Consider the following 27,537-nt stretch of genomic DNA (forward strand, 5'->3'; position numbering starts at 1 on the left):
GCTTCAGGTGTCTGCCCTCTGCTGGATGAGGCTGTCTGAGAGGTTTGTGCAGGCTTCCTGGTGGGAGGGACTGGTTCCTGCCCCGTGGTGGGTGAAGTTGGGTCTTGTCCCACTGGTGGGCAGGGCTGTGTCAGGGAGCTTATTTACTGAGTAGCTGAGTGCTGATGAAGACTTTAAGCAGCCTGTTTGCTGATGGGTAGGGCTGCGTTCTCTCTCTATTGGTATTTAACCTGACGAGTCCCAACACGAGCCTGCTGTGCGGTGTTACATCTTGATAAGAAAATGGTGATCTTCAAAAGGATTCAAACCAATGAGTACTCTCCAGAATTATTGCTGCCACTGTCCTTGTCCCAGCAGTGAACTGCACCTCTCCCCATGCCACCCTCCAACCCGCACCTTCTCAGGAGACCCTCCAATACTAGCAGCTAGGTCTGGTCCAGTTTCTTACGAGGTCGCTGCTTTTTCCCCTGGGCTTTGGTGTGCATGAGACTTTGTATGCATCTTCCAAGAGTGTTTTGTCTCCCGCAGTCTGTGGAATTCCTGAGCTCCAACCGCACTGGCCACCAGAGCCAGATTCTCTGCGGGTCCTCCTCCCATTAACAGACTGCTCCCTGCCCCCCACCACCCCCAGTATAGGAAGCCTGATGTGGGGATCAGAACTTTTAATCTTGTGGGAAAACTTCTGTGTTATAATTATTTTCCAGTTTGTGGGTTGCTCATACGGCATGTATGGGATTTGATTTTATCATGATTACACCCCTCCTACCATTCTGTTGTGGCTTATTCTTTGTCTTTGGATGGAGGGCATCTTTTTTGGTAGATTCCACTTTTTTTGTTGATGGTTATTCAGCAGTTAGTTGTATTTTGGTGTTTCTACAAGAAGAGGTGAGCTCATGTTCTTCTACTCCACCATCTTGTCTCTCAATCTAGTCTCCAAAGATTTTAAGGGGGAAAAAAAAAAAAGATTTTAAGGAGCTATGAATTAGTAAAAAAAAAAAAAAGTTCATTCAAATTTATAGCATTTTAATCTACATAAAAAATACAAACATAAAAGCAAAACAGTTTTTTAATGGGAAAGATAAATAACAGTCAGATAACCAATACAAAAATTAAATAAAAATTTCATTTACTTAATAAATTTTTAATAAAGACAATAATCCATTTTCATTTACATAGTAAGAGCATGGATGCCCTTAGATTTATTTAACTTTCTATTTCTATTCATTTAAAATTTTTCTCTGAAAATTATGGATTTTTTCAAAGCTGACATTATTTTCTCTTTCATTTTTCTTCATTAGAAAGTGTGACCTTTTGTTTATATGCTACTTATGATTAATCTTCACATTTAAAAAATATTTTACCTTTATAATATACATTTTTCTAACAATGACAAAAAGGAACTATCTGCAACCTCTCTTCTAGCCAAAATAAATATTTTAGCATGGGAAGCAACAGGAGGCAAAGCCAACTTTCCTTCTGGTTGTACAGAGAATTAGGTTTATGGGCAAAGGAGTTGCCTGCTGGGCCTGCTCTTTTTTCTTCTTCTTTTTTAACTTCCAATTTTGTATTGGAGTTTAGCTGATTAACAATGTTGCGAGAGTTTCAGGTGGACAGCAAAGGGACTCAGCCATACATATACAAGTATTCATTCTCCCCCAACACTCCTCCCATACAAGCTGCCACATAACACTGAGCAGAGGTCCCTGTGCTATACAGTACTTTTAAGACCAGCTCCACCACCCACTCCTGAGGAAGTTAGCTTACTTTGATAAGAGAGTCTTTCACCTGCTTTTGGCTTCAGCAAAACACTGGAGCTTGGTGCTTCCAGATGGAGATAAGTACCACTGTGATTATTACACAATTCTTGTGATACATTTCCTGGTTAACTATTCAGAAAACCTGTTCACATTCAAAGCCTTTATGCATCTGATCTTGGTGTTAACACATGGGTCCTACTCTAGTCTATTATTTCCCTGTATTGTTAGTGGTTTCTATAGCTCTGTTGAGGGCTTACCTCGTAGCTCAGTCAGTAAAGAATTTGCCTGCAATGCAGGAGTCCGCCTGGATTGCAGGAGACCTGGGTTTCCGGAAGATCCCCTGGTGAAGGAAATGGCAACCCACTCCAGTATTCTTGCCTGGAAAATCCCATGGACTGAGGAGCCTGGTGGTCTCAGTTCATGGGGTCGCAAGATTCGGACATAACTTGGTGACTAAACCACCACCAGCATAGCTCTGTTGGATTTTAGCATCAATTTGATCCCATTTATATATCTTCCCAAAATTCCTAAATGCTTGGGGCTTACCAGTTTTCCTGCTTTATTGTTTCATATTTTTACATTTCTTCTAGCATCTTCATGTGAATTTAGGAAAAGGGATATAGGAGTGCATGCATTTAGTCAGTTACCTTCCTTTGAATGAAAATTTACAATTAAAAACATCAAAACAAAACCTCAAAACTCATATTAATAAGGATAGTTTTATTGAGTTGTAAGACAGGGCACATAAAAATCAAATATTTGAGTAAAATTCAACCCTTCACTCAAAACTAGAAATTTTAAATATTATTATGTCATTTTTAGCATGTGTCTAAATCGTTAACCACTTGTTATTTAAAAACTTTAAGGCAGACATTTACTTATGCACTGGATCCCCAAATAGGTAAAAAGAGTAATCAACTAAAGTTTGTTATCAATTGAGACAAATTAAAATTATTATTTAATTAAGGAAAATTTGTTTCATATTAAGGAAATACAGTACATGCTTAATTAATGTCAGTTCCCACTCCCCTTTTCATATTAAACAATCACTCTCCTCTCATTCCTCCTAAACAGTGTATGAAAATCCCATATATAAAAACATCTTAAAGTTTAATCTTCCCTAATATTATCTGATCATAAATTTCTTTGGTCAAGGGAATATATGATTTTTTAAAGTTATCCATGAAGTAAAGTGGTTCAGAAATTTTCAATGGACTAAATCCTTCTTCCACCAACTGAAACTTCTGTAGTTTGAATGTTCCTGTTGCTTCCATCTTTTCCTATAAAGCAATGACCTGGATTAATGGAATCATTTAACATTACCTATAATATACAAATAAAATATTCAACAATACAGACCATAATATTTAATTATAACATTTTTATATCCAGTAAGCATCTCTATATTTTTACTACAAATAATTTAACATTAAAAATTTTTAGATTTTTAAATTCCAAGTGCCCTTTAGAACACTTAAATCTTTACCTTGATTTTCCTGTAAACTTCATTCAATATATAAGAAATATGATTATAGTTAATAACTGATTACAAATATGTCTAAAACATATAGATTTATTTCTCCAGCCCAAAGTCTATACAATATCATGTACAAAGAATGCTACTAGACTGTAAGGGGATAAAAGTTACAAAAGACAGCAATCTATTCCACAAGGCAGAATACTGCAAGAACCAGAGAGGATAAGGAATGATCTAAAACTTGGGTTCCCAAACTATACACTGAGGTGCTTCATGGTACCTCAGTGAATTGCCAGGGTCTCCATGGGATATTTAAAAATTTCATGGTAAATCTAGTGACATCTGATGTCACATGAGAAAACTACTGGCTCAAGGTACTGAACAGTTCAGTTTCAATATTAGTTTGTGATACATTCTTTTCCATGATGTCATGTCTCTGGGAAACAGGGTTTTCAGTGGTTGCTACCATAAAAAGCAAGCATAACCAAAAATCAATGTGGCGTATGGGATTAGTCTGGTCCTGTTCAATACAATGTAACTCCAAAATTTGAGGAGCTGTGTAATACCTAACATAACATCTCCTTAACACGTGTGATTATTTAAATACGAAATAAAAGCATTTTCTTTCCACTTATATGCATTATCTTTACAAATAGTAACTAATTTATTAGACCTAAATATTTATTTTACTTTGTCTTAACTACTGAATAAATGAATGCTTAGATATTTGTTTTGACCCAAGTGAAGTCGCTCAGTCGTGTCTGACTCTTTGCGACCCTATAGACTGTAGCCCACCAGGCTCCTCCGTCCATGGGGTCTTCCAGGCAAGAATACTGGAGTGGGTTGCCATTTCCTTCTCCAGGGGATCTTCCCAACCCAGGGATCGAACTTGGCTCTTCCACATTGCAGACAGACCCCACAGGGAAGCAGTAGGTTTTGACCCAAGAGTGCCATGAAATAATTACTAAGACACTAAATATGCTATGGATCTAGAAAGCTTACGAATCTTTGCTTTAAGGAATTTAAAGGATCTGTGTGGTAGTTTGAGACATAAAGAAGCAACCTTGTTTTAAGTCAGATGACATGTAGGGTCCATATAACTCACAGGTTCTATGAGTAGTTTGGCCATTTTTATACATCCTTATGAGCTAATTCAACTAAATCTACTTCTCTTTGAACCTTCTCTAATCTCATCCCCTATCCCACACTGTCATCAGAGAATTAGATGTAACTGTGTAGAAGCATATATTATTTTTTCTCTTTTAGAAAAATAGAAGTTCACTACATAAAATTTGATGTTCTGCCTTTTTTAAAAAAATAACAAAAACATATACTAGGTATTTTTCTCCAGATTAGGTAATTTTCATAAAAACATCACAACTTAATGGTTTCATAAGAGTTCCTCTAATTATAATATGCTAATTAACCTTACACTCATTCTTGAACTTATAGAGAACAGAAAAAAAAATTTACTACTATGAAGAATAACATTTTATACATAACATTTGTGCATCTTTAGTTATGTCCTAAGAGTAAATTTTTGGAACTGAAATTACAAAATCAAAATATATGCAGATTCTAAGAGTGTGATCACACATTTACCAACTTGTTTTCTAGAGTGATGATGGCAATTTGTGCTTCCATGAGCAGACTGATAGGACTGGTTTAACTGCATCTTGGCCATATTGAGTAATATCACATTTAAAAATTTTGTGTAAATTTATTGGCAAAAAGAATCCCTTTAAAATATGTGCTAAACAATTTTTAATAAGATAGTCATCCTACAGATTTTGTCAGAACTAACTTATACCTTTCCATTACGTAGATCATATCATTTATTAATTTATTTATTAAATTATTTATTATTAAATAATTGTGCTGCCAACTATCATGCACTATGCACGACATTATAGCAAATACTGTAATAAACATAACACTCATGGATCATGTTTTTTAGGTGTTTAATGATTCCATGAATCAAGGCAAATTGGAAATGGTCAAACAGGAGATGGCAAGAGTGAACATCGACATTCTAGGAATCAGCGAACTAAGATGGACTGGAATGGATGAATTTTAACTCAGATGACCATTATATCTACTACCGTGGGCAGGAATCCTTTAGAAGAAATGGAGTAGCCATCATGGTCAACAAAAGAGTCCAAAATGCAATACTTGGATGAAATCTCAAAAATGACAGAATGAACTCTGTTTGTTTCCAAGGCAAACCATTCAATATCATGGTAATCCAAGTTATGCCCCGACCAGTAACACCAAAGAAGCTGAAGTTCAACGGTTCTATGAAGATCTATAAGACCTTTTAGAACTAACATCCAAAAAAGGTGTCCTTTTCATTATAGGAGACTGGAATGCAAAAGTAGGAAGTCAGGAAAAACCTGGCGTAACAGGCAAATTTGGCCTTGGAGTACAGAATGAAGCAGGGCAAGGCTAACAGATTTCTACCAAGAGATGGCACTGGTCATAGCAAACGCCCTCTCCCATCAACACAAGAGAAGACTCTACACGTGGACATCACTAGATGGTCAACACCGAAATCAGATTGATTATATTCTTTGGAGTCAAAGACGGAGAAGCTCTATACAGTCAGCAAAAACAAGACTGAGAGCGGATTGTGGCTCAGATCATGAACTCCTTATTGCCAAATTCAGACTGAAATTGAAGAAAGTAGGGAAAACCACTAGACCATTCACGTATGACCCAAATCAAATCCCTTATGATTATACAGTGGAAGTGACAAATAGATTTAAGGGACTAGATCTGATAGATCGAGTGCCTCATGAACTATGGACAGAATTCGTGACACTGTACAGGAGACAGGGATCAAGACCATCCCCATGGAAAAGAAATGCAAAAAAGCAAAATGGCTGTCTGAAGAGGGCTTACAAATAACTGGGAAAAGAAGAGAAGCAAAAAGCAAAGGAGAAAAGGAAAGATATTCCCATCTGAATGCAGAGTTCCAAAGAATAGCAAGGAGAGATAAGAAAGCCTTCCTCAGTGATCAGTGCAAAGAAATAGAGGAAAACAACAGATTGGGAAAGACTAGAGATCTCGTCAAGAAAATTAGAGATACCAAGGGAACATTTCATGCAAAGATGGGCTCGAAAAAGGACAGAAATGGTAGGGACCTAACAGAAGCAGAAGATATTAAGAAGAAGTGGCAAGAATACACAGAAGAACTGTCCAAAAAAGATCTTCATGACCCAGATAATCACAATGGTGTGACCACTCACCTAGAGCCAGACATCCTGGAATGTGAAGTCAAGTGGGCCCTAGAAAGCATCACTACGAACAAAGCTAGTGGAAGTGATGGAATTCCAGTTGAGCTATTTCAAATCCTGAAAGATGATGCAGTGAAAGTGCTGTACTCAATATGCCAGCAAATCTAGAAAACTCAGTAGTGGCCACAGGACTGGAAAAGGTCAGTTTTCATTCCAATCCCAAAGAAAGGTAATGCCAAAGTATGCTTGAACTACCGCACAATTGCACTCATCTCACACGCTAGTAAAGTAATGCTCAAAATTCTCCAAGCCAGGATACAGCAATACGTGAACCGTGAACTTCCAGATGTTCAAGCTGGTTTTAGAAAAGGCAGAGGAACCAGAGATCAAATTGCCAACATCCACTGGATCACCGAAAAAGCAAGAGAGTTCCAGAAAAACATCTATTTCTGCTTTATTGACTATGCCAAAGCCTTTGACTGTGTGGATCACAATAAAGTGTGGAAAATTCTGAAAGAGATGAGAATACCAGACCACCTGACCTGTCTCTTGAGAAACCTGTATGCAGTTCAGGAAGCAACAGATAGAACTGGACATGGAACAACAGACTGGTTCCAAATAGGAAAAGGAGTATGTCAAGGCTATATATTATCATCCTGCTTATTTAACTTATATGCATAGTACATCATGAGAAACGCTGGGCTGGAGGAAGCACAAGCTGGAATCAAGATTGCCAGGAGAAATATCAATAACCTCAGATATGCAGATGACACCACCCTTATGGCAAAAAGTGAAGAGGAACTAAAGAACCTCTTGATGAAAGTGAAAGAGGAGAGTGAAGAAGTTGGCTTAAAGTTCAACGTTCAGAAAAATAAGATTATGGCATCTGGTTCCATCACTTCATGGCAGATAGATGGGGAAACAGTGGAAACAGTGTCAGACTTTATTTTTCTGGGCTCCAAAATCAGTACAGATGGTGATTGCAGCCATGAAATTAAAAGACACTTACACCTTGGAAGGAGAGTTATGACCAACCTAGACAGCATATTTAAAAGCAGGGACATTACTTTGCCAACAAAGGTCCGTCTAGTTAAGGCTATGGTTTTTCCAGTAGTCATGTATGGATGTGAGAGTTGGACGGTGAAGAAAGCTGAGGGCCAAAAAATTGATGCTTTTGAACTGTGGTGCTGGAGAAGACCCTTGAGAGTCCCTTGGACTGCAAGGAGATCCAACCAGTCCATCCTAAAGGAGATCAGTCCAGGGTGTTCATTGGGAGGACTGATGTTGAAGCTGAAACTCCAATACTTAGGCCACCTTATGGGAAGAGTTGACTCGTTGGAAAAGACCCTGATGCTGGGAAGGATTAGGGGCAGGAGGAGAAGGGGATGACAGAGGATGAGATGGCTGGATGGCATCACCGACTCGATGGACACGGGTTTGGGTGGACTCCAATTGTTGGCGATCATAGGGATGCCTGGCATACTGAAATTCAGGAGGTTGCAAAGAGTCAGACATGACTGAGCGACTGAACTGAACTGAACTGAACTGAATGATTCTAAAATATCTTCTAAATTTGTACAAGACTGATTTAATCTTTGGAGGAGTCCTGTGCCCAAAATGTTTTTTCTGATTAATGATCATGAATTTTAAGTTGCCCTTCGAGGTACATGTTTAATATATTATTTGATCCATCAACTTTCTCCTCCATTAAAATATATTCTTCTGGGGCAAGATGGGAGGGACAGAAGAGAGCTGGGTGGGTTATAAAAGGGTAAAAAGAGGGAGCATTGTGGTAGTGGAATTGTTCACATCTTGACTATGGTAATTGATACAAGCCACTTCATGGCAGATAGATGGGGAAACAGTGAAAACAGTGGCTGACTTTATTTTTTGGGGCTCCCAAATCACTGCAGATGGTGACTGCAGCCATGAAATTAAAAGATGCTTACTCCTTGGAAGGAAAGTTATGACCAACCTAGATAGCACATTAAAAAGCAGAGACATTACTTTGCCAACAAAGGTCCGTCTAGTCAAGGCTATGGTTTTTCCAGTGGTCATGAATGGATGTGGGAGTTGGACTATAAAGAAAGCTGAGCACCAAAGAATTGAGGCTTTTGAACAGTGGTGTTGGAGAAGACTCTTGAGAGTCCCTTGGACTTCAAGGAGATCCAACCAGTCCATCCTAAAGGAGATCAGTCCTGGGTGTTCATTGGAAGGACTGAAGCTGAAGCTGAAACTCCAATACTTTGCCCACCTGATACGAAGAGCTGATTCATTGGAAAAGACCCTGATGCTGGGAAAGATTGAGGGCAGGAGGAGAAGGGGATGACAGAGGATGAGAAGATTGGATGGCATCACCGACTCGATGGACATGGGTTTGGGTAGACTCAGGGAGCTGGTGAGGGACAGGGAGGCCTGGCATGCCATGGTTCATGGGGTCACAAAGAGTCGGACACGACTGAGCCACTGAACTGATACAGGTTGTAAAAACGTATGGAACAATACACACATACACACAAATGAGTATAAGTAAAAACAGAGGAAATTTTAATGAGTGGACTGTATCATTGTCAATATTAAATAATCATTGTGAAAAATGGTACCATTTGAGGAAGCTAAGTAAAAGGCACAGATGCTTTTTCTGCATTGATTTTTACAAATGCATGTGAAGCTACAATTATTTCAAAAATTTCAATTAAAAATGTGTTAGTTGGTTTTCATAATTACCAAAGAATTCCATGGACTGTAAAGTCTATGGGGTTGCAGAGTCGGACATGACTGAGCGACTTGCACTTGGCACTACATTTCTCATTTCAGAGCATTGCTATAAAAATAATCTGAGATAATATATGTAAAAGCTCTTAAAATATGATGTAAATGGATATGTATTTGTGACAGTTTAGATGATGCATCTCATTGGCCAAGCAGTGGCTTGGCCACAGCGATTACTCAGCGAATATATAAAAAAGAATATTAAGTCAGCTGTTTCTCTGTTAGGGATCTAACAGTGATACGACACATATACCCAGAAAATTTCTACATGATTATGTTAAAATAAGAAATAGTTGAGCTATTTCAAATCCTAAAAGATGATGCTATGAAAGTGCTATACTCAATATGCCAGCAAATCTGGAAAACTCAGCAGTGGCCACAGGACTGGAAAAGGTCAGTTTCCATTCCAATCCCAAAGAAAGGGAATGCTGAAGAATGCTCAAACTACCGAACAGTTGCCTTCATTTCACATGCTAGCAAAGTAATGCTCAAAATTCTCCAGGCCAGGCTTCAACAGTACATGAACCATGAACTTCCAGATGTTCAAGCTGGATTTAGAAAAGGCAGAGAAACCAGAGATCAAATTGCCAACCTCTCCTGGATCATCAAAAAAGTGAGAGTTCCAGAAATACATCTACTTTTACATTACTGACTATGCCAAAGTCTTTGAATGTGTGGATCACAATAAACTGTGGAAAATTCTTAAAGAGATGGAAATACCTGACCACCTGACCCTCCTCCTGAGAAATCTGTATGCAGGTCAAGAAGCAACAGTTAGAACCAGACACGGAACAACAGACTGGTTCCAAATCGGGAAAGGAGTATGTCAAGGCTGTATATTGTCACGCTGCTTATTTAACTTATATACACAGTACATCATGTGAAATGCTGGGCTGGAAGAAGCACAAGCTGGAATCAAGATTGCCGGGAGAAATATCAATAACCTCAGATATGCAGATGATACCACCCTTATGGCAGAAAGTGAAGAAGAACTGAAGAGCCTCTTGATGAAAGTCAAAGAGGAGAACGAAAAAGTTGGCTTAAAACTCAACATTCAGAAAACTAATATCATGGCATCTGGTCCCATCACTTCATGGCAAATAGATGGGGAAACAATGGAAACTGTGACAGACTTTATTTTGGGGGGGCTCCAAAATCAGTGCAGATGGTGCTTGCAGCCACGAAGTTAAAAGATGCTTGCTCTTTGAGAGAAAAGCTCTGAACAACCTAGACAGCTTATTAAAAAGCTGAGACATTACTTTACCAACAAAGGTCCATCTAGTCAAAGCTATGGTTTTTCCAGTAGTCATGTATGGATGTGAGAGTTGGACTATAAAAAAAGCTAAGCGCAAAGAATTGATGCTTTTGAACTGTGGTTGTGGAGAAGACTCTTGAGAATCTCTGTAAGGAGATCCAACAAGTCCATCCTAAAGGAAACCAGTCCTGAATATTCATTGGGAGGACTGATGCTGAAGCTGAAACTCCAATACTTTGGCCACCTGATGCAAAGAACCGACTCATTGGAAAAGACCCTGATGCTGGGAAAGATTGAAGGTGGGAGGAGAGGGGGACGACAGAGGATGAGATGGTTGGATGGCATCACCGACTCAATGGACATGGTTTGAGTAGGCTCCGGGAGTTGGTGATGGACAGAGAAGCCTGTCATGCTGCAGTCCATGGGGTTGCAAAGAGTCGGATATGACTGCGTGACCAAACTGTTATTACGAGATGTTGAGGAGTAGTTTTGGGAAATCATTTTTGAGGCACAGTATTATATGAATAAATGAGCATGCAAAGTTACCTAGTAGCTGAGTAAATTTGCTTTCTTTTTACTGGACTTTTCTCCAGCAACCTAACAAGAGAGGGCCCACCTCGCAAAGGACTTCCCTATATCTCAGATGGTAAAGAATCTGCCTGCAATGCAGGAGACCTGGGTTTGATCACTGGGTCAGGAAGATTCCTTGGAGAAGGAAACGGCAACCCTCTCCAGTATTCTTGCCTGGAGAATCCCATGGACAGAGGAGCCTGGTAGGCTACAGTCCATGGGGTCACCAAGAGCAGGACACGAGTAAGCGGCTAACACACACATGCCTCTCAAAACAAATGAGTTCAGAATTCCCCCAAGATATAAAGTCGCTGAGGGAGACTGGACAGAATGAGGATAAAAATTAAAAGCAAAATTGCTTAAAGCCAATTGCCTTGAGGGTCTACGCACATTCTGCAGATGCTCTGTGGCGGCCTGGTGGGATCTAATTTTAGGTATACAGCATTAAATATCTTCACAAAGCACAAAGGCACATGTAAGATGTCGGTTTGTCTTGCCACCATCATGGGGACCATCATTTATCCAGACTGAAGAGGAGAAGGGCAACAAATAGGACAAGGGCAAAGACTCTAGCATTTTATTGTGCTCTTGCCTGTAATTAGGCTTCAAATATGGCATAGATTAGTATCCTAATGCTTTTCATTGTTCTCGAAATTTTCTAATAAAGACAAAATGAACATATTGTCCAAGTAGTAAGTATTATTTTGTAATTAAACTATCTTATAAATTCCTGGTCTTAAATTTTAGGGGTAGGTAAAGTTACCTGAATTCTTAAAAATTGTGGACAGGCATAAGCTGGTAAAAATGTAACAACTTGTTCATAAACTTTTTCCAAGTCTAAAGACTTGTTTGGTTTTAAAGTAATAGAAGCCATTCCTGCTTTTCCTTCATAACCTGAAAAAAAAGTTTGTAATAGAGTTAGTTTTACAAGCAGTAGGTGAATTTTTTAAAAACTCCTGTTCATTATACACTGTTACAAATGTAGACATTACATCTATTGCAGTAATAACAATGCAACAGTAGCATGAATGAGTGGGTCTTTCCTTGAGCTTACGATTTACCCTCTAGAAATGCTTTAGCAAAGAGAAAGTGCAGAATCTATGTTTAATTACCTACCCTACAAAAATTAAATACATGGAATAGAAAATACCATAAATCACCCATAATTTGCATGCCATTGCTATTAATATGAAATATTAACAGGAAACATTTTAAGGACAAATATATTTTAAAAAATGTCATGTTAAGTATCAATGAAAAAAATAAGAAACTAGAGACTGATATTTCCATGGCTAAATCCACAGATCACTTATTGCTTAACATCCCATCTTTTTTCCCAGGGGTTCAGAATCTCTTGTACCATTTCCCCAGGATCCAGAGACTGTCTATTAAACAGACGTTTTCTTTGCTGCCCTATCCAAACATCCCCACCATCACTATCCCTTGCACATGTAAACATCAGTTGGAAAATACTGTTGTTTGTTAAAAAAAAAACCCACAAAAACGTGGTGAAGGGGAATAGCTATAATGTGACTTCAAGTTGGTTACTTCTCTTTGCCATTTTCGCCAACATGAGACAATACTCATATACATATTTATAAAGATGAGGCCAACAGATTTTAAAATAATTTCTGAAAAAGATTCAACTTAACTACAAGTCAATGTTATTAAACATTTAAATTAGAACATGTTCCTGTTTAGTGGTACGTATAAACTCTAGTCATTTTTCTCATCATCAAGAGAAAAATAATAGGCCACTGAAAAGCTCTAACTATTTCTAGCACTAAATAACTTGTCCATAGTTTTCAGAAGATCTTAAAAATACACACATACATTAAAATGCGATTGGTACCATTCCCCAGGTGTGACCGTGAAGTTTGCTAGCTTGGGGTTACGACATCACTTTGCCAAGCCAAAACTAAGACATCTTAATATGTGAAAAATGAAATGTTCAATTAGTAAGATTGTTGCAAATGAAAGAAAAGTTTCATTTCATTCTAAGACTCCTTCCCAAACCTGAAATCTATTTACCTGGCACAATCACACCATAGACATTTGCTTCCTGTATGAAATCCAGCATTCCGATGATATCGCCAACCTCTGTGGTTGCTACATTTTCCCCTTTCCACCTAAACAAAAAACAAGTTCCAGTTAGTACACCTATATGTTAAGAAAGAAGTACCCAGTTTTAAGTTTTAGTGCCCTGTATTTGGTTCTGTGTAGGCATCTAATAACCAAAAATAATGGCAGTTTTCAAAATGATAGACATTTCTAAGGAAGAACTTTGTAAGTCAACAAAATCAGTGTCTGTTTTTCAGTTAAAATTACTTTATCTGTGTCTTATTGGTATAAATTGCTTACTGTAAAATGTTTTTTAAAGTGTCATAAAAATAACTACAAATCTCTCTGCTTTGTAATATATTGATAATAACAGTTAAGTACAAAGCATTCTCTATCTATAATGATAGAAAACCTGGAAAGAAAGCTATAGCTGTCTTTCAGTTTATTGAGCCTCTTTAATTTCTAGGGATTAAACTCTTTTGTTCTTTTAATGCATATGAATGAATATTTTTTAAAAATGATTTTACATAAGGTGCCCTTCTAACATGACACAAAGAAGGTGAGGAAAAAGGATGTTTCTGGACTGTCTATAGTCTGGTCCTCCACTGTTCTATAGTCATTGATTAGAAAGCAAAATAAATTCATAAGCCTAAAATAAAGAATTAAAAAACATATAAGAAAGGTAAATTTTGCTGTTTCTTTATTTTTGCCATGAGGTCAAGAATTAGACAGTATTTGACTAAATTGTTTTTCTGTTTTAACCCTACAATTTAAACTTCATATCAATCTGCCTGTATCATATTCTTTAAAAAAAAAAAAAAGAAGTCACTGATTTGATCTAAGTGACTCATTAAGATAATTATAAACATGACATCAAAACGTAACTTATGTTTGAATCTAGAAACAGATGGGCAGTGAATTTTTAAATGGGGAGACCTTACTGAGATAAAAGCACTCTGTGCCCCGAAGGTAGAGAGCAGCTGGTATATAATGTTTCCACAGAGCCTCCCTCAGAGCAGTGTTCACAATCTAAAAACAAGCTTTGCAACCAATGCTATTCCATACCTGAAAGTGTCTCCAATCCGGTCCCAAAAATAAAGGAAATTCTCCTGGTCTTGGACCATTAAATCTCCTGTGTTAAAGTAAACATCTCCCTTCTTAAAAACATCACAAAGCAATTTCTTTTCTGTCTGCTTCTTATTCCCAGCATAGCCAAAGAAGGGATTCTTTTCATTCACTTGAGAAATGAGAAGTCCAGGTTCCCCTGAGAGAGAGACATTTTCAGTGATTTGATTAAAACTATTATTACACACACTATGTGTGCACCTTGTTACATCTGACCAATACATCCAGTGTAGCTTAACCTTCTTTCCTCTGAACTTATTTTTATTACATTTGACATCAATTACTCTGGGTGCCTAAGTCTAGCACACCCTTTTACAGACTACCAAAGTATAAATAACTTTGGAAAAGCTAACAAAAAGGAAATTGAATGTAACAAAAGTAATTTTAAACTTATTTTACATCCTGAGTAGATACACTGATGGCTATGTTTTTGGATTACATAGATTCTAACACCAATAATGGCCATTATATAAATAACAACTAAAATGATAATTTTAAATAAGATTATGATGGTGGCAATATTTATTTATTGGGCACTTACTATGGAGCAAGCCCCATGAGAAATGCAACTGTCATTACTTTTTCAGAGAGATTCTTTGAAGTTGATCAATATATTCCCTTTTTCACAGGGAAGGTGCTAGGGCCCAAAAGAGTGAAGTATACTAGTAAAGTTCAACAGATAGAAAGGAAAGGGCCTAGAACTCAAATTCAAGTCTCTATGATCTTTCTGTATAATATTAGATTTGATTTAATTAATATGTTATTACAAGTTTAAGAAAATGTTTATTCCTTTAGAAATCCTCAACAGACGGGAGACAAGCCATGAATTTTTTTGGTTTTACTTCTATTTAGACACATTATCTAAAATAATTTTTAATCAGGTATATTCAAATTAATTAAGATATTGCTCAGCAGTCAGCAAGGTTAAAAACTATTTCTAATAGTAGAAGACAAAGGGGACCAGCAATAACTTCCCCAGAAGATTTCAAGGCCAATGACTTATTTTGGCCACTGTGAAGACAGTTAACATCTATGTGATGAGTCTGATGAGGCTATATTCCAGCAAACTCTAAAGTAGTTTCTGTTATTTTAACACTCTTTCCAACTCTTACTGCTCCCATTCCTTCTGGACATTGCAGGTCCCCAGGGCACACAAGCCATTTGCCAAAACTCACCTGCCCTGCTTCAGCACAGACCCCTCACTGTCTCTGTCATCACCAACACCATCATCATCATCATCACTGCCATTGTCACACTTTAGGAGCACTTTCTGGGCACCAGTCACTATTCTGAGCACTTTACACATGTATTCCATCTCAGTCTCATCAGAAACCTATTGAGTCAGGCCCTCTTATTATCTTAATTTTACAGGTGAAGAAACTGAGGGGAAAAAATAGCTCAGTTGGTAAAGAATCCGCCTGCAATGCAGGAGACCCCGGTTTGATTCCTGGGTTGGGAAGATCCACTGGGTAAGGGATAGGCTACCCACTCCAGTATCCTTGGGCTTCCCTGGTGGCTCAGCTGGTAAAGAATCCACCTGCAATACAGGAGACCTGAGTTCTATCCCTGGGTTGGGAAGATCCCCTGGAGAAGGGAAAGGCTACCCACTCCGGTATTCTGACCTGGAAATTCCACAGACTGTAAAGTCCATGCAGTCGCAAAGAGTCAGACACGACTGAGCAACTTTTACTTTCACTTTCATCTGACTCCAAAGGTTCTCCTACCTTGCTTATTCCATCAATCTACATTCCCTATATACATTTCAGAATTTTCTAAGCCTCTTATATTTTCCTTAAATTTTATATTCTTTTTCTTCTTCAGGACACAGGTGATAGTTCTTTACCTGACAAATTAATTATTGCAAATGCTTAAAAAGGTTAGAGTGTATTCTTATCTTTCCCTCTTAGGAATAATTTATGAAAGACACAATGATTTTGTTTTGGAGGGGCCACATTGTGTGGCATGTGGGATCTTGGTTCCCCAACTAGGGAGCGATCAAACCCATGCCTCACTGCAGTGAAAGCACAGAGAAAGAACACAATGCTTTAATGGGAAAAAAACTGAGCAATCCGCTTCGAGAATTGCAAAATTATAAAGGAGATATTTGGGGACAATCTGCTTCTGAAAAACCCTGAGATTGCATAAGCAGTTTGGGGATCCAAGTTCCAATATCACATATTATGATAAATAAAACACACTAGAAAAGTGGGGATAAACAAAGGTCTTTTCCATCTCCTTAGAAATGACTTTTCCCTTAGACACTGTCTACAGAGTTGAATTAGAAAAAAACATTTGATAAATGCTCTTAGGCTTGAAATTCAGAGGATTGCAGTGTTTGCTTTTTAATAGATAAGGCTCATCTTTTTGTCCAATTTTTCAGGTAGTGTGGGGCGGAGGGGAGGCGGGGAGCAGGTATATGAACTTCCTCTCCATATTTGAAGTCATCTTCTGAAATGCAGTTGAAACATTATGAGACACTAAAAGGTAACTTTGGCCTGATTTTCTCAGACTGGATCTCAAACCAATTTTAAGGGCCCATCTCTACATTTAATTTTCTTCCTTGATTATATCCAGCTGCTAGTTAATTGGGGCACTTGCTTTGATTAAAAATTTTCTAACCCAAAACTATTAAGAAAGACTAGCTTGGAGGAGGAGCTGGACAATGAAGAGAAAAGGAGGGAGGTAACAAGCTACATGCCAGGCCTTCCACGGGGCTCTGCAAACATCATCTCATTCAGCTGTCAACAGCAACCTAATGAAAAAATATTGTCACTGCTACCCTACATATAAAGAAAATGAGACTTTGATGGGTTAAGTGATTTCCCAAAGTTGGACAGTTTCTAAGTGTGAGAGCCCAGATTTAAATCCAAGTCTGCCTCACTTTCCTCTGTACATAGAATCATAACCTGCCATTCATTTTTATATCTTGATGACATAGGACATTAGACATATGCCACTGTAGGAGTGGTGGATTAAGAAAACTTTAAGCCCAACAGTGATCACTTGAAAATTTTTGTAATTACCATCTGAGTGACCCACATGGGGCCTCTATCTTTTAACAATTAAACCATTCTACTTGCACTAAAAATCCAAATACATACCAGAAATAACCACTCTTTCTTTTCTAAATTCAGTAACTAAAGAGAAATTCAGAAAATTTACCTGAAGAGGCATCTTCAAATACAATAATCTTACCTTTTTTCACATCACTGCACCAGCCCTGCTCATCTCTAATGGGTTCATCTTTCTGAAAATCATACTTTATCAAGTGAAAAGTGAAAAAAAGCTGCAAAAACAAAATTAAACAACAAAAAAAATTTAGTAATTTATTTGTGCAGTAACATCCACTGGTAGGAGATTTAAAGCTCAGTCAGTTGAAACACTGTTTGTTTCAATTGACTGAACTTTAAACCCTGATTCTGGGAAAGATTGAAAGCAGAAGAAAGAGATGACAGAGGATGAGATGGTTCAGTGGCATCACCGACTCAGTGGACATGAGTTTGAGCAAGCTCCAGGAGATAGTGAAAGACAGGGAAGCCTGGCGTGCTGCAGTCCATGGGGTGGCAAAGAGTAGGTCATTACTGAGCGACTGAACAAGAACAATTGAAATACAGAATTAGAATGTGGATTTACTAAAAACAAGTAAGCTTTCCTGGTAAAAAAATTAAATGAATATTCAAAATCAAAACTGAAGTTGTTAGCAACCAGCACTTCTGTACTGGCATTCACTTTCACTTCTTTTATGTTGCATATTACCTTGGAAAACTTTTACTAGTTTAATCTTGAATGAATACAAGGAAGCAATCCATGCACTAAATCACATACTTTGCTAACTACAGTTAAGAGGACCACTTTCTTGCCGTCTCTTTTTTGCAATCTTTTAAAACATCCTTTGAAATGGAAATTTTAATAGAACTAAAATGTAAACTGGGAAGATCCCTTGGAGAAGGAAATGGCAACTCACTCTAGTATTCTCGCCTGGGAAATCCCATGGACAGAGGAGCCTGGCAGGCTATAGTCCATAGGGTTGCAAAAAGAGCCGGACACAACTTAGTGACTAAACAACAACAAAATAGATACTATGTGAATACAAAGATTTTGCTGTATATTTTAACTTATCACCCTCTGAGAAGGGATTAGATGCCTTAAAAGTACTGTTTTTGTCACTTACCTAGACTTTTTCCCCAGTCTTTCACCTTAATGTCTTTAAACTAACCCTCAGCACTTCTGCACACTATTGTGTAAGATGGGAATTTTTTGGAACACACTTATCACACCAGGAAACAAGCTAGTTGGACATCTCTCCTTGACTCTCCATATTTCCTTCTCCTCTGCTCCTGTAACATTCATATTACCATATCATACAGATTCACAGAGCCTCAAAATCTTACCCTGGGAGAGAACTGCAGGTTGGTTCAATCCAACTCATTCATGTCATACATAAGAAAATTGAGGTTTTCCCAATCAATTAAAAAAGCAATCTTAGTAAGCTGAACCAGCACACAGTAAACTAAAACGACGGAAACAAAGTAAAAAAAAAAAAAAAAAAATTAGGAAGGACAAATAAAAGAGAGCAAGAGAGAAGGAGGAGGAGCATGAGGAAGAGGAAAGAAACAAACAAACACAGAACAAAGGAGAAAAGATGGATAAGATCAATGAGATAAATGTATTAATACTATTTGCTATCAAAGACTAAACACCACTATCTCTGGATAATCAACATGTGATCACAATCACAATTCAAATGAGCTAAGGAATTTCCATTAAATATAAATGAGAGCAACTAATAATAACTGAGTACTTACTGTTTTCCAGTCACCGTGCTGAGAGCTTTTAGTTTAATCATTAAACACACTATGAGGTAGAAGTTAATATTATCCTATTTTAAGATGGGGACCAATGAAAGGGACAGCAAAGCAAAATATATTGTTACTCTAGACATAAAGATTCTTGTTACAATGCAAGCTTGCATCTTATTGGTTTTCATCTTTAATTGGCATAACAAGAGACTGCTGCTAAGTCACTTCAGTCGTGTCCAACTCTGTGCGACCCCATAGACGGCAGCCCATCAGGCTCCGCTGTCCCTGGGATTCTCTAGGCAAGAATACTAGAGTGGGTTGCCATTTCCTTCTCCAGTGCATGAAAGGGAAAAGTGAAAGTGAAGTCGCTCAGTCGTGTCCGACTCTTAGCGACCCCATGGACTGTAGCCTACCAGGCTCCTCCGTCCATGGGATTTTCCAGGCAAGAGTACTGGAGTGGGGTGCCATTGCCTTCTCCGACAAGAGACTGGCCACTTCCTAATAACTGGTAAGAAGAAAGATTCCAGAAACTCCAGAACTGCATTTGTCATTTTGGCCAAACAAGAACAGAACTCTGTTTACTACCCATCTTTCTCTCTCCTGTTTTACCTGTTTTAGCATGCTTTATATCTTGAAAAATTTGCCCAGCAACTGGTAATATCAGCTTTAATTTTATTTCTTTGAGACTAATTTGGCAACCATATGCATGGGTAAGATTCATTCTGCATCAAATCACTGTCAGTGTACCCCTTATTGGATACAGGGGACTTGATGGTCAGAAATCAAGTAATTTTAAAATACAAATGAAATTTAAACATATCATAGCATCTTTTAGAAGTAGCCTGGATCAGAGTATTAAGTCTCAGCTATAAGGATTTCTATTTCTTTTTTCTTTACCTTCAAGAGGTCTCACAAGGTTACAAAAATGGTTGTGTTATAACAACACAAATAAAAAGTAGATGCCACATTTTAATATCTCCTGAATGTGTACATACAGGTGTAGGTATAGGAAGAGGTATGCATGTCTAGAACACAGCTGCAGGGGATCTCATTTGTAACTGTCTAGGCAAATGGGTCCCCAGAACTGTGTGGCTGTGCACACTGGCCCTTAGAGTTCCCATACCTGTATGCTTCTGCATATTCAAATTTGTAAATTCAGCAGTTGGAAAGGGAACACAAAAATTATTTCCTCTATTAATACATGAGTATACTTTGAATCCAGAGAAAGTGACTTGTCAAAGTCAAAAAGTCATGTAGTGGCAGAGTTAGAATTAAGTCCCTAGGTACAGTGATTCTAATTTGGGATGTTTGGCCTCAACATTATACCACATTGCCTAAACCTGTACATTACAAGCTCATTTATCCCACACACACAAATATAAGCTTCTCATCTGTTATAAATATATATTTATATATAGTAACATGTATATTATACAGAGTTGGACCATTATGAATACATATTTCTAGGTGCAACAGCACAGTTCTGATTGGTTCACAGAGCTTTATTTTAAAAAATAATCATTTGTGAGGGAGGGTCCCAAGACGGCAGAGGAATAGGATGGGGAGTTCACTTTTTCCCCCACAAATTCATCAAAAGATCATTTGAATGCTGAGCAACTTCCACAAAACAACTTCTGAATGCTGGCAGAGGACACCAGGTGCCCAGAAAGGCAGCTCATTCTCTTCGAAAGGAGGAAGGACAAAATATAAAGGACAAAAGAGAGACAAAAGAGTTAGGGACGGAGACCCGACCTGGGGAGGGAGTCGTGAAGGAGAAGTTTCCAAACAGTAGGCAACCCTCTCACAAGCGGGTCTGTGGGGAGTTTTGGAATCTCAGAGGGCAACATAACTGGGAGGGAAAAAAAGCCCACAGACTAGGTGCCTAACTGCAACTCCCAGCAGAGAAGTGGCCCAGACGCTTGCATCCACCACCAGCGAGCAGGGGCTGGACAAGGAGGCATGGGCTGCATAATCGGTGCTTAGGGTAAGGACTGGGCCTGGATGCCCTGCGGACAATCTGAGGGAGCTAATGTGAGACAGCAGCCCAAACTGTGGGACTGCCAGGGGTGGGGGGGGGGAAAGAGAGAGAGAGAACTTGACCTGAAAAAGGCTCTAACTCACAGCCTGGCCTGCTCACAAACAAAGGACTGAGCACCAAAGGACAGCAAGCCGGCTGCGTATAGGCCCCTCCCCACCACCAGAGGCAGAGAGGCAGGCGAGTGGCAGTCAGAGCCTGAAGGCAAGGGGCTGCTCCAATCTCAGCTCCAGAGACCAGAGACCAGCATCCTCCACCAAACTGTGAGCAGGCTCTCAGTTGCTAACCATGTCTTCCTGGGATCCTGTATGGTTGATATCTGCCAGGAGGGTCACAGCCTGAGATCAGCTCCCCAGAGGAGATACACGGCACACCTGAGATGATGCTCTCGCAGCACACCTGGGAAACCAAGCAGCCAGGACTGGGGAGGTGATTAAGATGCACGGCCTACCTGGGATAGTGTGCTCACTAAGCACCTGGTTGCCTGAGCTGCTCAGACTTGGGAAGGGCACAAAATGCACGCCCAACTGTTTGTGCCCTTGTGGAGTACCTGAGAACCTGAACCTCAGCAGCTTTGACCTGGGAAGTGCGTGAAATGCAGGGCCCGCTGTGGACAGTGCCCTGCAGAGCAACCTGGAGCCGGATCAGTGTAGACCTGGAAAGCATACGCCACTGTGAGCTGGGGCAAACCCAGTGTGGTCCATACACTGTGAGCACTCCCCACACACGCCAGTGATATTTGTTTGCAGTGTTCCTCCCTCCCCACAACACAGCTGAACAAGTGAGCCTAAATAAGTGACCACCCTTGCCCCCTCAGACACTGGAAACTAGGCACCAAAGAGATTTGCAAACAGAGGAAGCCAAAATAAACAAAGAAGAGGGAACCGCTCTGGAAGTGACAGGTGCAACAGATTAAAACCCTGCAGTTAACATTGACTAAGCATTGGAGGGGGCCTATAGACATTGAGAACAAGTACAAGCTGGAACAAGGAACTATCTGAAACTGAACTGACCCCACACTGCCCACAACAGCTCCAAAGAATTCCTAGATATATTTTTACTATTACCACTTTTTAAATTCTACTCCAGCTCAATTCCAGAAAAATAAATGACCTAATCAAAAAATGGGCCAAAGAACTAAACAGACAGCTCTCCAAAGAAGACAAACAGATGGCTAATGAACATATGAAAAGATGCTCAACATCACTCATTATCAGAGAAATGCAAATCAAAACCACAATGAGGTACCATCTCATGCTGGTCAGAATGGCTGCTATCCAAAAATCTACAAACAATAAATGCTGGAGAGGGTGTGGAGAAAAGGGAATCCTCTTACACTGTTGGTGGGAATACAAACTAGTACAGTCACTATGGAGAACAGTGTGGAGATTCCTTAAAAAACTGGAAATAGAACTGCCATATGACCCAGCAATCCCACTGCTGGCCATACACACCGAGGAAACCAGAATTAAAAGAGTCATGTGTACCCCAATGTTCATCACAGCACTGTTTATAATAGCCAGGACATGGAAGCAACCTAGATGTCCATCAGCAGATGAATGCATAAGAAAGCTGTGGTACATACACACAATGGAATATTACTCAGCCATTAAAAAGAATACATTTGAATCAGTTCTAATGAGGTGGATGAAACTGGAGCCTATTATACAGAGTGAAGTAAGCCAGAAAGAAAAACATCAATTCAGTATACTAACACATATATATGGAATTTAGAAAGATGGTAACGATAACCCTATATGTGAGACAAAAAAGAGACACAGATGTATAGAACAGTCTTTTGGACTCTGTGGGAGAAGGCAAGGGTGGGATGATCTGAGAGAATAGCATTGAAACATGTATATTATCATATGTGAAACAGATCGCCAGTTCAGGTTCAATGCATGAGACAGGCTGCTCAGGGCTGGTGCACTGGGATGACCCAGAGGGATGGGATGGGGAGGGAGATGGGAAGGGGCTTCAAGATGGGGAATACATGTAAACCCATGGCTGATTCATATCAATGTATGGCAAAAACCACTACAATATTGTAAAGTAATTAGCCTCCAACTAAAATAAATAAATTTAAAAAATAGAAAAAAAGATTAAGTTCTTTATTTCTTCTTTAATTTTCATTTTTATAACCTATTACCTTGCAAAAAAAGACCCTATTTTTAAAGCAAATTTCATATATATATATATTTTTATAATTTTTGTGATTGATTTTGTTTTGTATTTTTAATAGTGTATTCTTGTGAGTCTAAACTCTACTCTAGATTTTTAATCTTTGCTTTTTGGTATTTGTTATCAATTTTGTACCATTAGGAATCTAATCTTCAGTATCCATTTTCACTTAGGGGTGTGACTACTGGCTTGATTGCTCTCTCACCTTTTGACTCTCCCTTTTCTCCCCCAGATCACCTCTATCTCCTCCCTCCCCCTTCTCTTCTCTACTTAACTCTGTGAATCTCTCGGTGTTCTGGGCTGTGGAGAACACTTAGGAAACTGATTACTGGTTAGATTGGTCTCTCCCCTTTTGACTCCCCCCTCTTCTCCTCCTGGTCACCTCTATCTCCTTCCTTCCTCTTCTCTTCTCTATGTAATTCTGTGAATCTCTCTGGGTGTTCCAGACTGTGGAGAGCACACAGGGAATTGATTATTGGCTAGATTGCTCTCTTCCCTTTTGACTCCCCCTCTTCTCCTCCTGGTCCTCCGTGATTCTCTGGGTGTCCTTCACTGTGGAGAATAGAATTGTTTCACCATTAATCTAGATGTTTTATCATCTGTGTTGTATGGGTGGAGAAGTCTTGAGGCTACTGTAAAAATAAGACTGAAACCCAGAGGCAGGAGGCTTAACCTCAAAACTTGAGAACATCAGAGAACTCTTGATTCCAGGGAATATTAATAGACAAGAGCTCATCCAAAAGCCTCCATACCTACACTGAAACTAAGCTCCACCCAAGAGCCAACAAGTTCCAGAGCAAGACATACCATGCTAATTCTCCAGCAAAGCAGGAAAGACAGGCTTTCCCAAGCCATACCAAACCCAGACACCCAAAAACTCACTACTGGACACTTCATTGCACTCCAGAGAGAAGAAATCCAGCTCCACCCACCAGAACACAGATGCAAGCTCCCCTAACCAGGAAACCTTGACAAGTCACTAGTCCAACCCCACGCACAAGGAGCAGGCTCTACAATAAAGAGGAGCCACAAACTTCCAGCCTACACAAAGGGCACCCCAAACACAGCAATCTAAACAAAATTAAAAGGCAGAGAAATATTCAGCAGGTAAAGGAACATGATAAGTGCCCACCAAACCAAACAAAAGAAGAGGAGATAGGGAGTCTACCTGAAAAAGAATTCAGAATAATGATAGTAAAGATGATCCAAAATCTTGAAAACAAAATGGAGTTACAGATAAATAGATTAGAGACAAGGATTGAGAAGATGCAAGAAATGTTTAACAAGGACCTAGAAGAAATAACGAAGAGTCAATCAATAATGAATAATGCAATAACTGGGATCAAAAGCACTCTGGAGGGAACCAATAGTAGAATAACTGAGGCAGAAGATAGGATAAGTGAGGTGGAAGGTAGAATGGTGGAAATAAATGAAGCAGAGAGGAAAAAAGAATGAAAAGAAATAAGGACAACCTCAAAGACCTCTGGGACAACGTTAAACACCCCAACATTCAAACCATAGGAGTCCCAGAAGAAGAAGATTAAAAAGAAATGGCATGAGAAAATACTTGATTTGATAATAGTTGAAAACTTCCCTAAAATTTTTTTTTCGACTATTATCTCATCAAGTATTTTCTCTAAAATAGGGGCTTCGCTCAAAGATCAGTTGGTAAAGAATCCGCCTGCAATGCAGGAGACCCTGGTTCAATTCCTGGGTCAGGAAGATCCACTGGAGAAGGGATAGGCTACCCACTCCAGTATTCTTGGGCATCTCTTGTGGCTCAGCTGGTAAAGAATCTGCCTGCAATGCAGGAGACCTGGGTTTGATCCCTGGATTGGGAAGATCCCCTGGAGAAGGGAAAGGCTACCAACTCCAGTATTCTGGTCTGGAGAATTCCATGGACTATACAGTCCACGGGGTCATGAAGAGTTGGACACGACTGAGTGACTTTCACTTTCACATCATTTCACTTTCACTTTCCCTAAAATGAGGAAGGAAATAGCCACCCAAGTCCAAGAAACCCAGAGAGTCACAAACAGGATAAGCCCAAGGCAAAACACCCCAAGAAACATATTAATAAAACTAATGAAGATCAAACACAAAGAGCAAATATTAAAAGCAGCAAGGGAAAAGCAACAAACAGCACACAAACGGATCCCCATAAGGATAATAGCTGATCTTTCAACAGAAAGTCTTCAGGCCAGAAGGGAATGTCAGGACATACTTAAAGTGATGAAAGAGAAAAACCTACAACCCAGATTACTACACCCAGCAAGGATCTCATTCAAATATGAAGGAGAAATCAAAAGCTTTACAGACAAGCAAAAGCTGAGAAAATTCAGCACTACCAAACCAGCTCTTCAACAAATGCTAAAGGATCTTCTCTAAACAAGAAACACAGAAAAGGTTTATAAACTCAAACCCAAACAACAAAGTAAATGGCAATGGGATCATACTTATCAATAATTACATTAAATGTAAATGGGTTGAATGCCCCAACCAAAAGACAAAGACTGGCTGAATGGATACAAAAACAAGACCCCTATATATGCTGTCTACAAGAGACCCACCTCAAACCAAGGGACACATACAGACTGATAGTGAAGGGCTGGAAAAAGATATTTCATGCATATTTCATGCAAATGGAGACCAAAAGAAAATAGGAGTAGCAATACTCATATCAGATAAAATAGACTTTGAAATAAAGGCCATGAAAAGAGGCAAAGAAGGACACTACATAATGATCAAAGGATCAATCCAAGAAGAAAATATAACAATTATATATGCACCCAACATAGGAGCACCTCAATATGTAAGGCAAATGCTGACAAGTATGAAAGGGGAAATTAACAGTAACACAATAATAATGGGAGACTTTAATACACCACTCACACATATGAATAGATCAACCAAATAGAAAATTAGCAAGGAAACACAAACTTTAAATGATACAATGGACCAGTTAGACCTAATTGACATCTATAGGACATTTCACCCCAAAACAATGAATTTCACCTTTTTCTCAAGTGCACACAGAACATTCTCCAGGATAGATCACATCCTGGGCCATAAATCTAACCTTATTAAATTCAAAAAAATTGAAATCATTTCAATCATCTTTTCTGATCACAATGCAGTCAGATTACATGTCAGCTACAAGAAAAAACCATTAAAAATACAAACATATGGAGGCTAAATAACATGCTTCTGAATAATCAACAAATCATGGAAGAAATCAAAAAGGAAATCAAAATATGCATAGAAACAAATGAAAATGAAAACATAACAACCAAAACCTATGGAATTCAGTAAAAGCAGTGCTAAGGGGAAGGTTCATAGCATTACAAGCTTACCTCAAGAAACAACGGAAAAATCAAATAAATAACCTAACTTTACACCTAAAGCAACTAGAAAAAGAAGAAATGAAGAGCCCCAGGGTTAGTAGAAGGAGAAAAATCATAAAAATTAGGGCAGAAATAAATGAAAAAGAAACAAAGGAGACCATAACAAAAATCAACAAAACTAAAAGCTGGTTCTTTGAGAAGATAAATAAAATAGACAAACCATTAGCCAGACTCATCAAGAAAAAAAGTGAGAAGAATCAAATCAACAAAATTAGAGATGAAAATGGAGACATCACAACAGACAATGTAGAAATACAAAGGATCAGAAAAGACTACTATCAGCAACTATATGCCAATAAAATGGACAGCTTGGAAGAAATGGACAAATTCTTAGAAAAGTATAACCTTCCAAAACTGAACCAGGAAGAAATAGAAAATCTTAACAGACCCATCACAAGCACAGAAATAGAAACTGTAATCAAAAATCACCCAACAAACAAAAGCTCAGGACCAGATGGCTTCACAGGTGAATTCTATCAAAAACTTAGAGAAGAGCTAATACCTATGCTATTCAAATTCTTCCAGAAAATTGCAGAGGAAGGTAAACTCCCAAACTCATTCAATGAGGCCATCATCACTCGAATACCAAAACCAGACAAAGATGCCACAAGAAAAAGAAAACTACAGGTCAATATCACTGATGAACATAGATGCAAAAATTCTCAACAAAATTCTAGCAAACAGAATCCAACTACATATTACAAAAATCATACATCATGATCAATTGCGCTTTATCTCAGGGATTCAAGGATTCTTCAATATTCACAAATCAATGCGATACACTACATTAACAAATTGAAGGATAAAAACCATGTGATTATCTCAATAGATGCAGAGAAAGCCTTTGACAAAATTCAACACCCAT

General features: G+C 38.7%; 1 protein-coding gene across 1 annotated transcript in view; it reads right to left on the reverse strand.

Annotated features, from left to right (window-relative positions):
- Positions 1-2,460: 2,460 nt before the first annotated feature.
- SLC27A6 (solute carrier family 27 member 6) overlaps positions 2,461-27,537 on the reverse strand; it is an 81,184-nt gene continuing 56,107 nt past the window's right edge. The window contains exons 6-10 of the mRNA XM_081501843.1: positions 17,449-17,539; positions 14,194-14,392; positions 13,099-13,196; positions 11,831-11,961; positions 2,461-3,037 (exon numbers count right to left, since the gene is read on the reverse strand). Of these exons, the coding sequence (XP_081357969.1) occupies positions 2,861-3,037; positions 11,831-11,961; positions 13,099-13,196; positions 14,194-14,392; positions 17,449-17,539 (696 nt within the window). The 3' untranslated portion in view covers positions 2,461-2,860. The remainder of the gene's footprint in view (positions 3,038-11,830; positions 11,962-13,098; positions 13,197-14,193; positions 14,393-17,448; positions 17,540-27,537) is intronic.

This window comes from Giraffa tippelskirchi, chromosome 6 (assembly GCF_054371585.1).
Source record: "Giraffa tippelskirchi isolate mGirTip1 chromosome 6, T2T-mGirTip1v1.2.pri, whole genome shotgun sequence".
In the NCBI taxonomy this organism is placed as follows: Eukaryota; Metazoa; Chordata; class Mammalia; order Artiodactyla; family Giraffidae; genus Giraffa; species Giraffa tippelskirchi.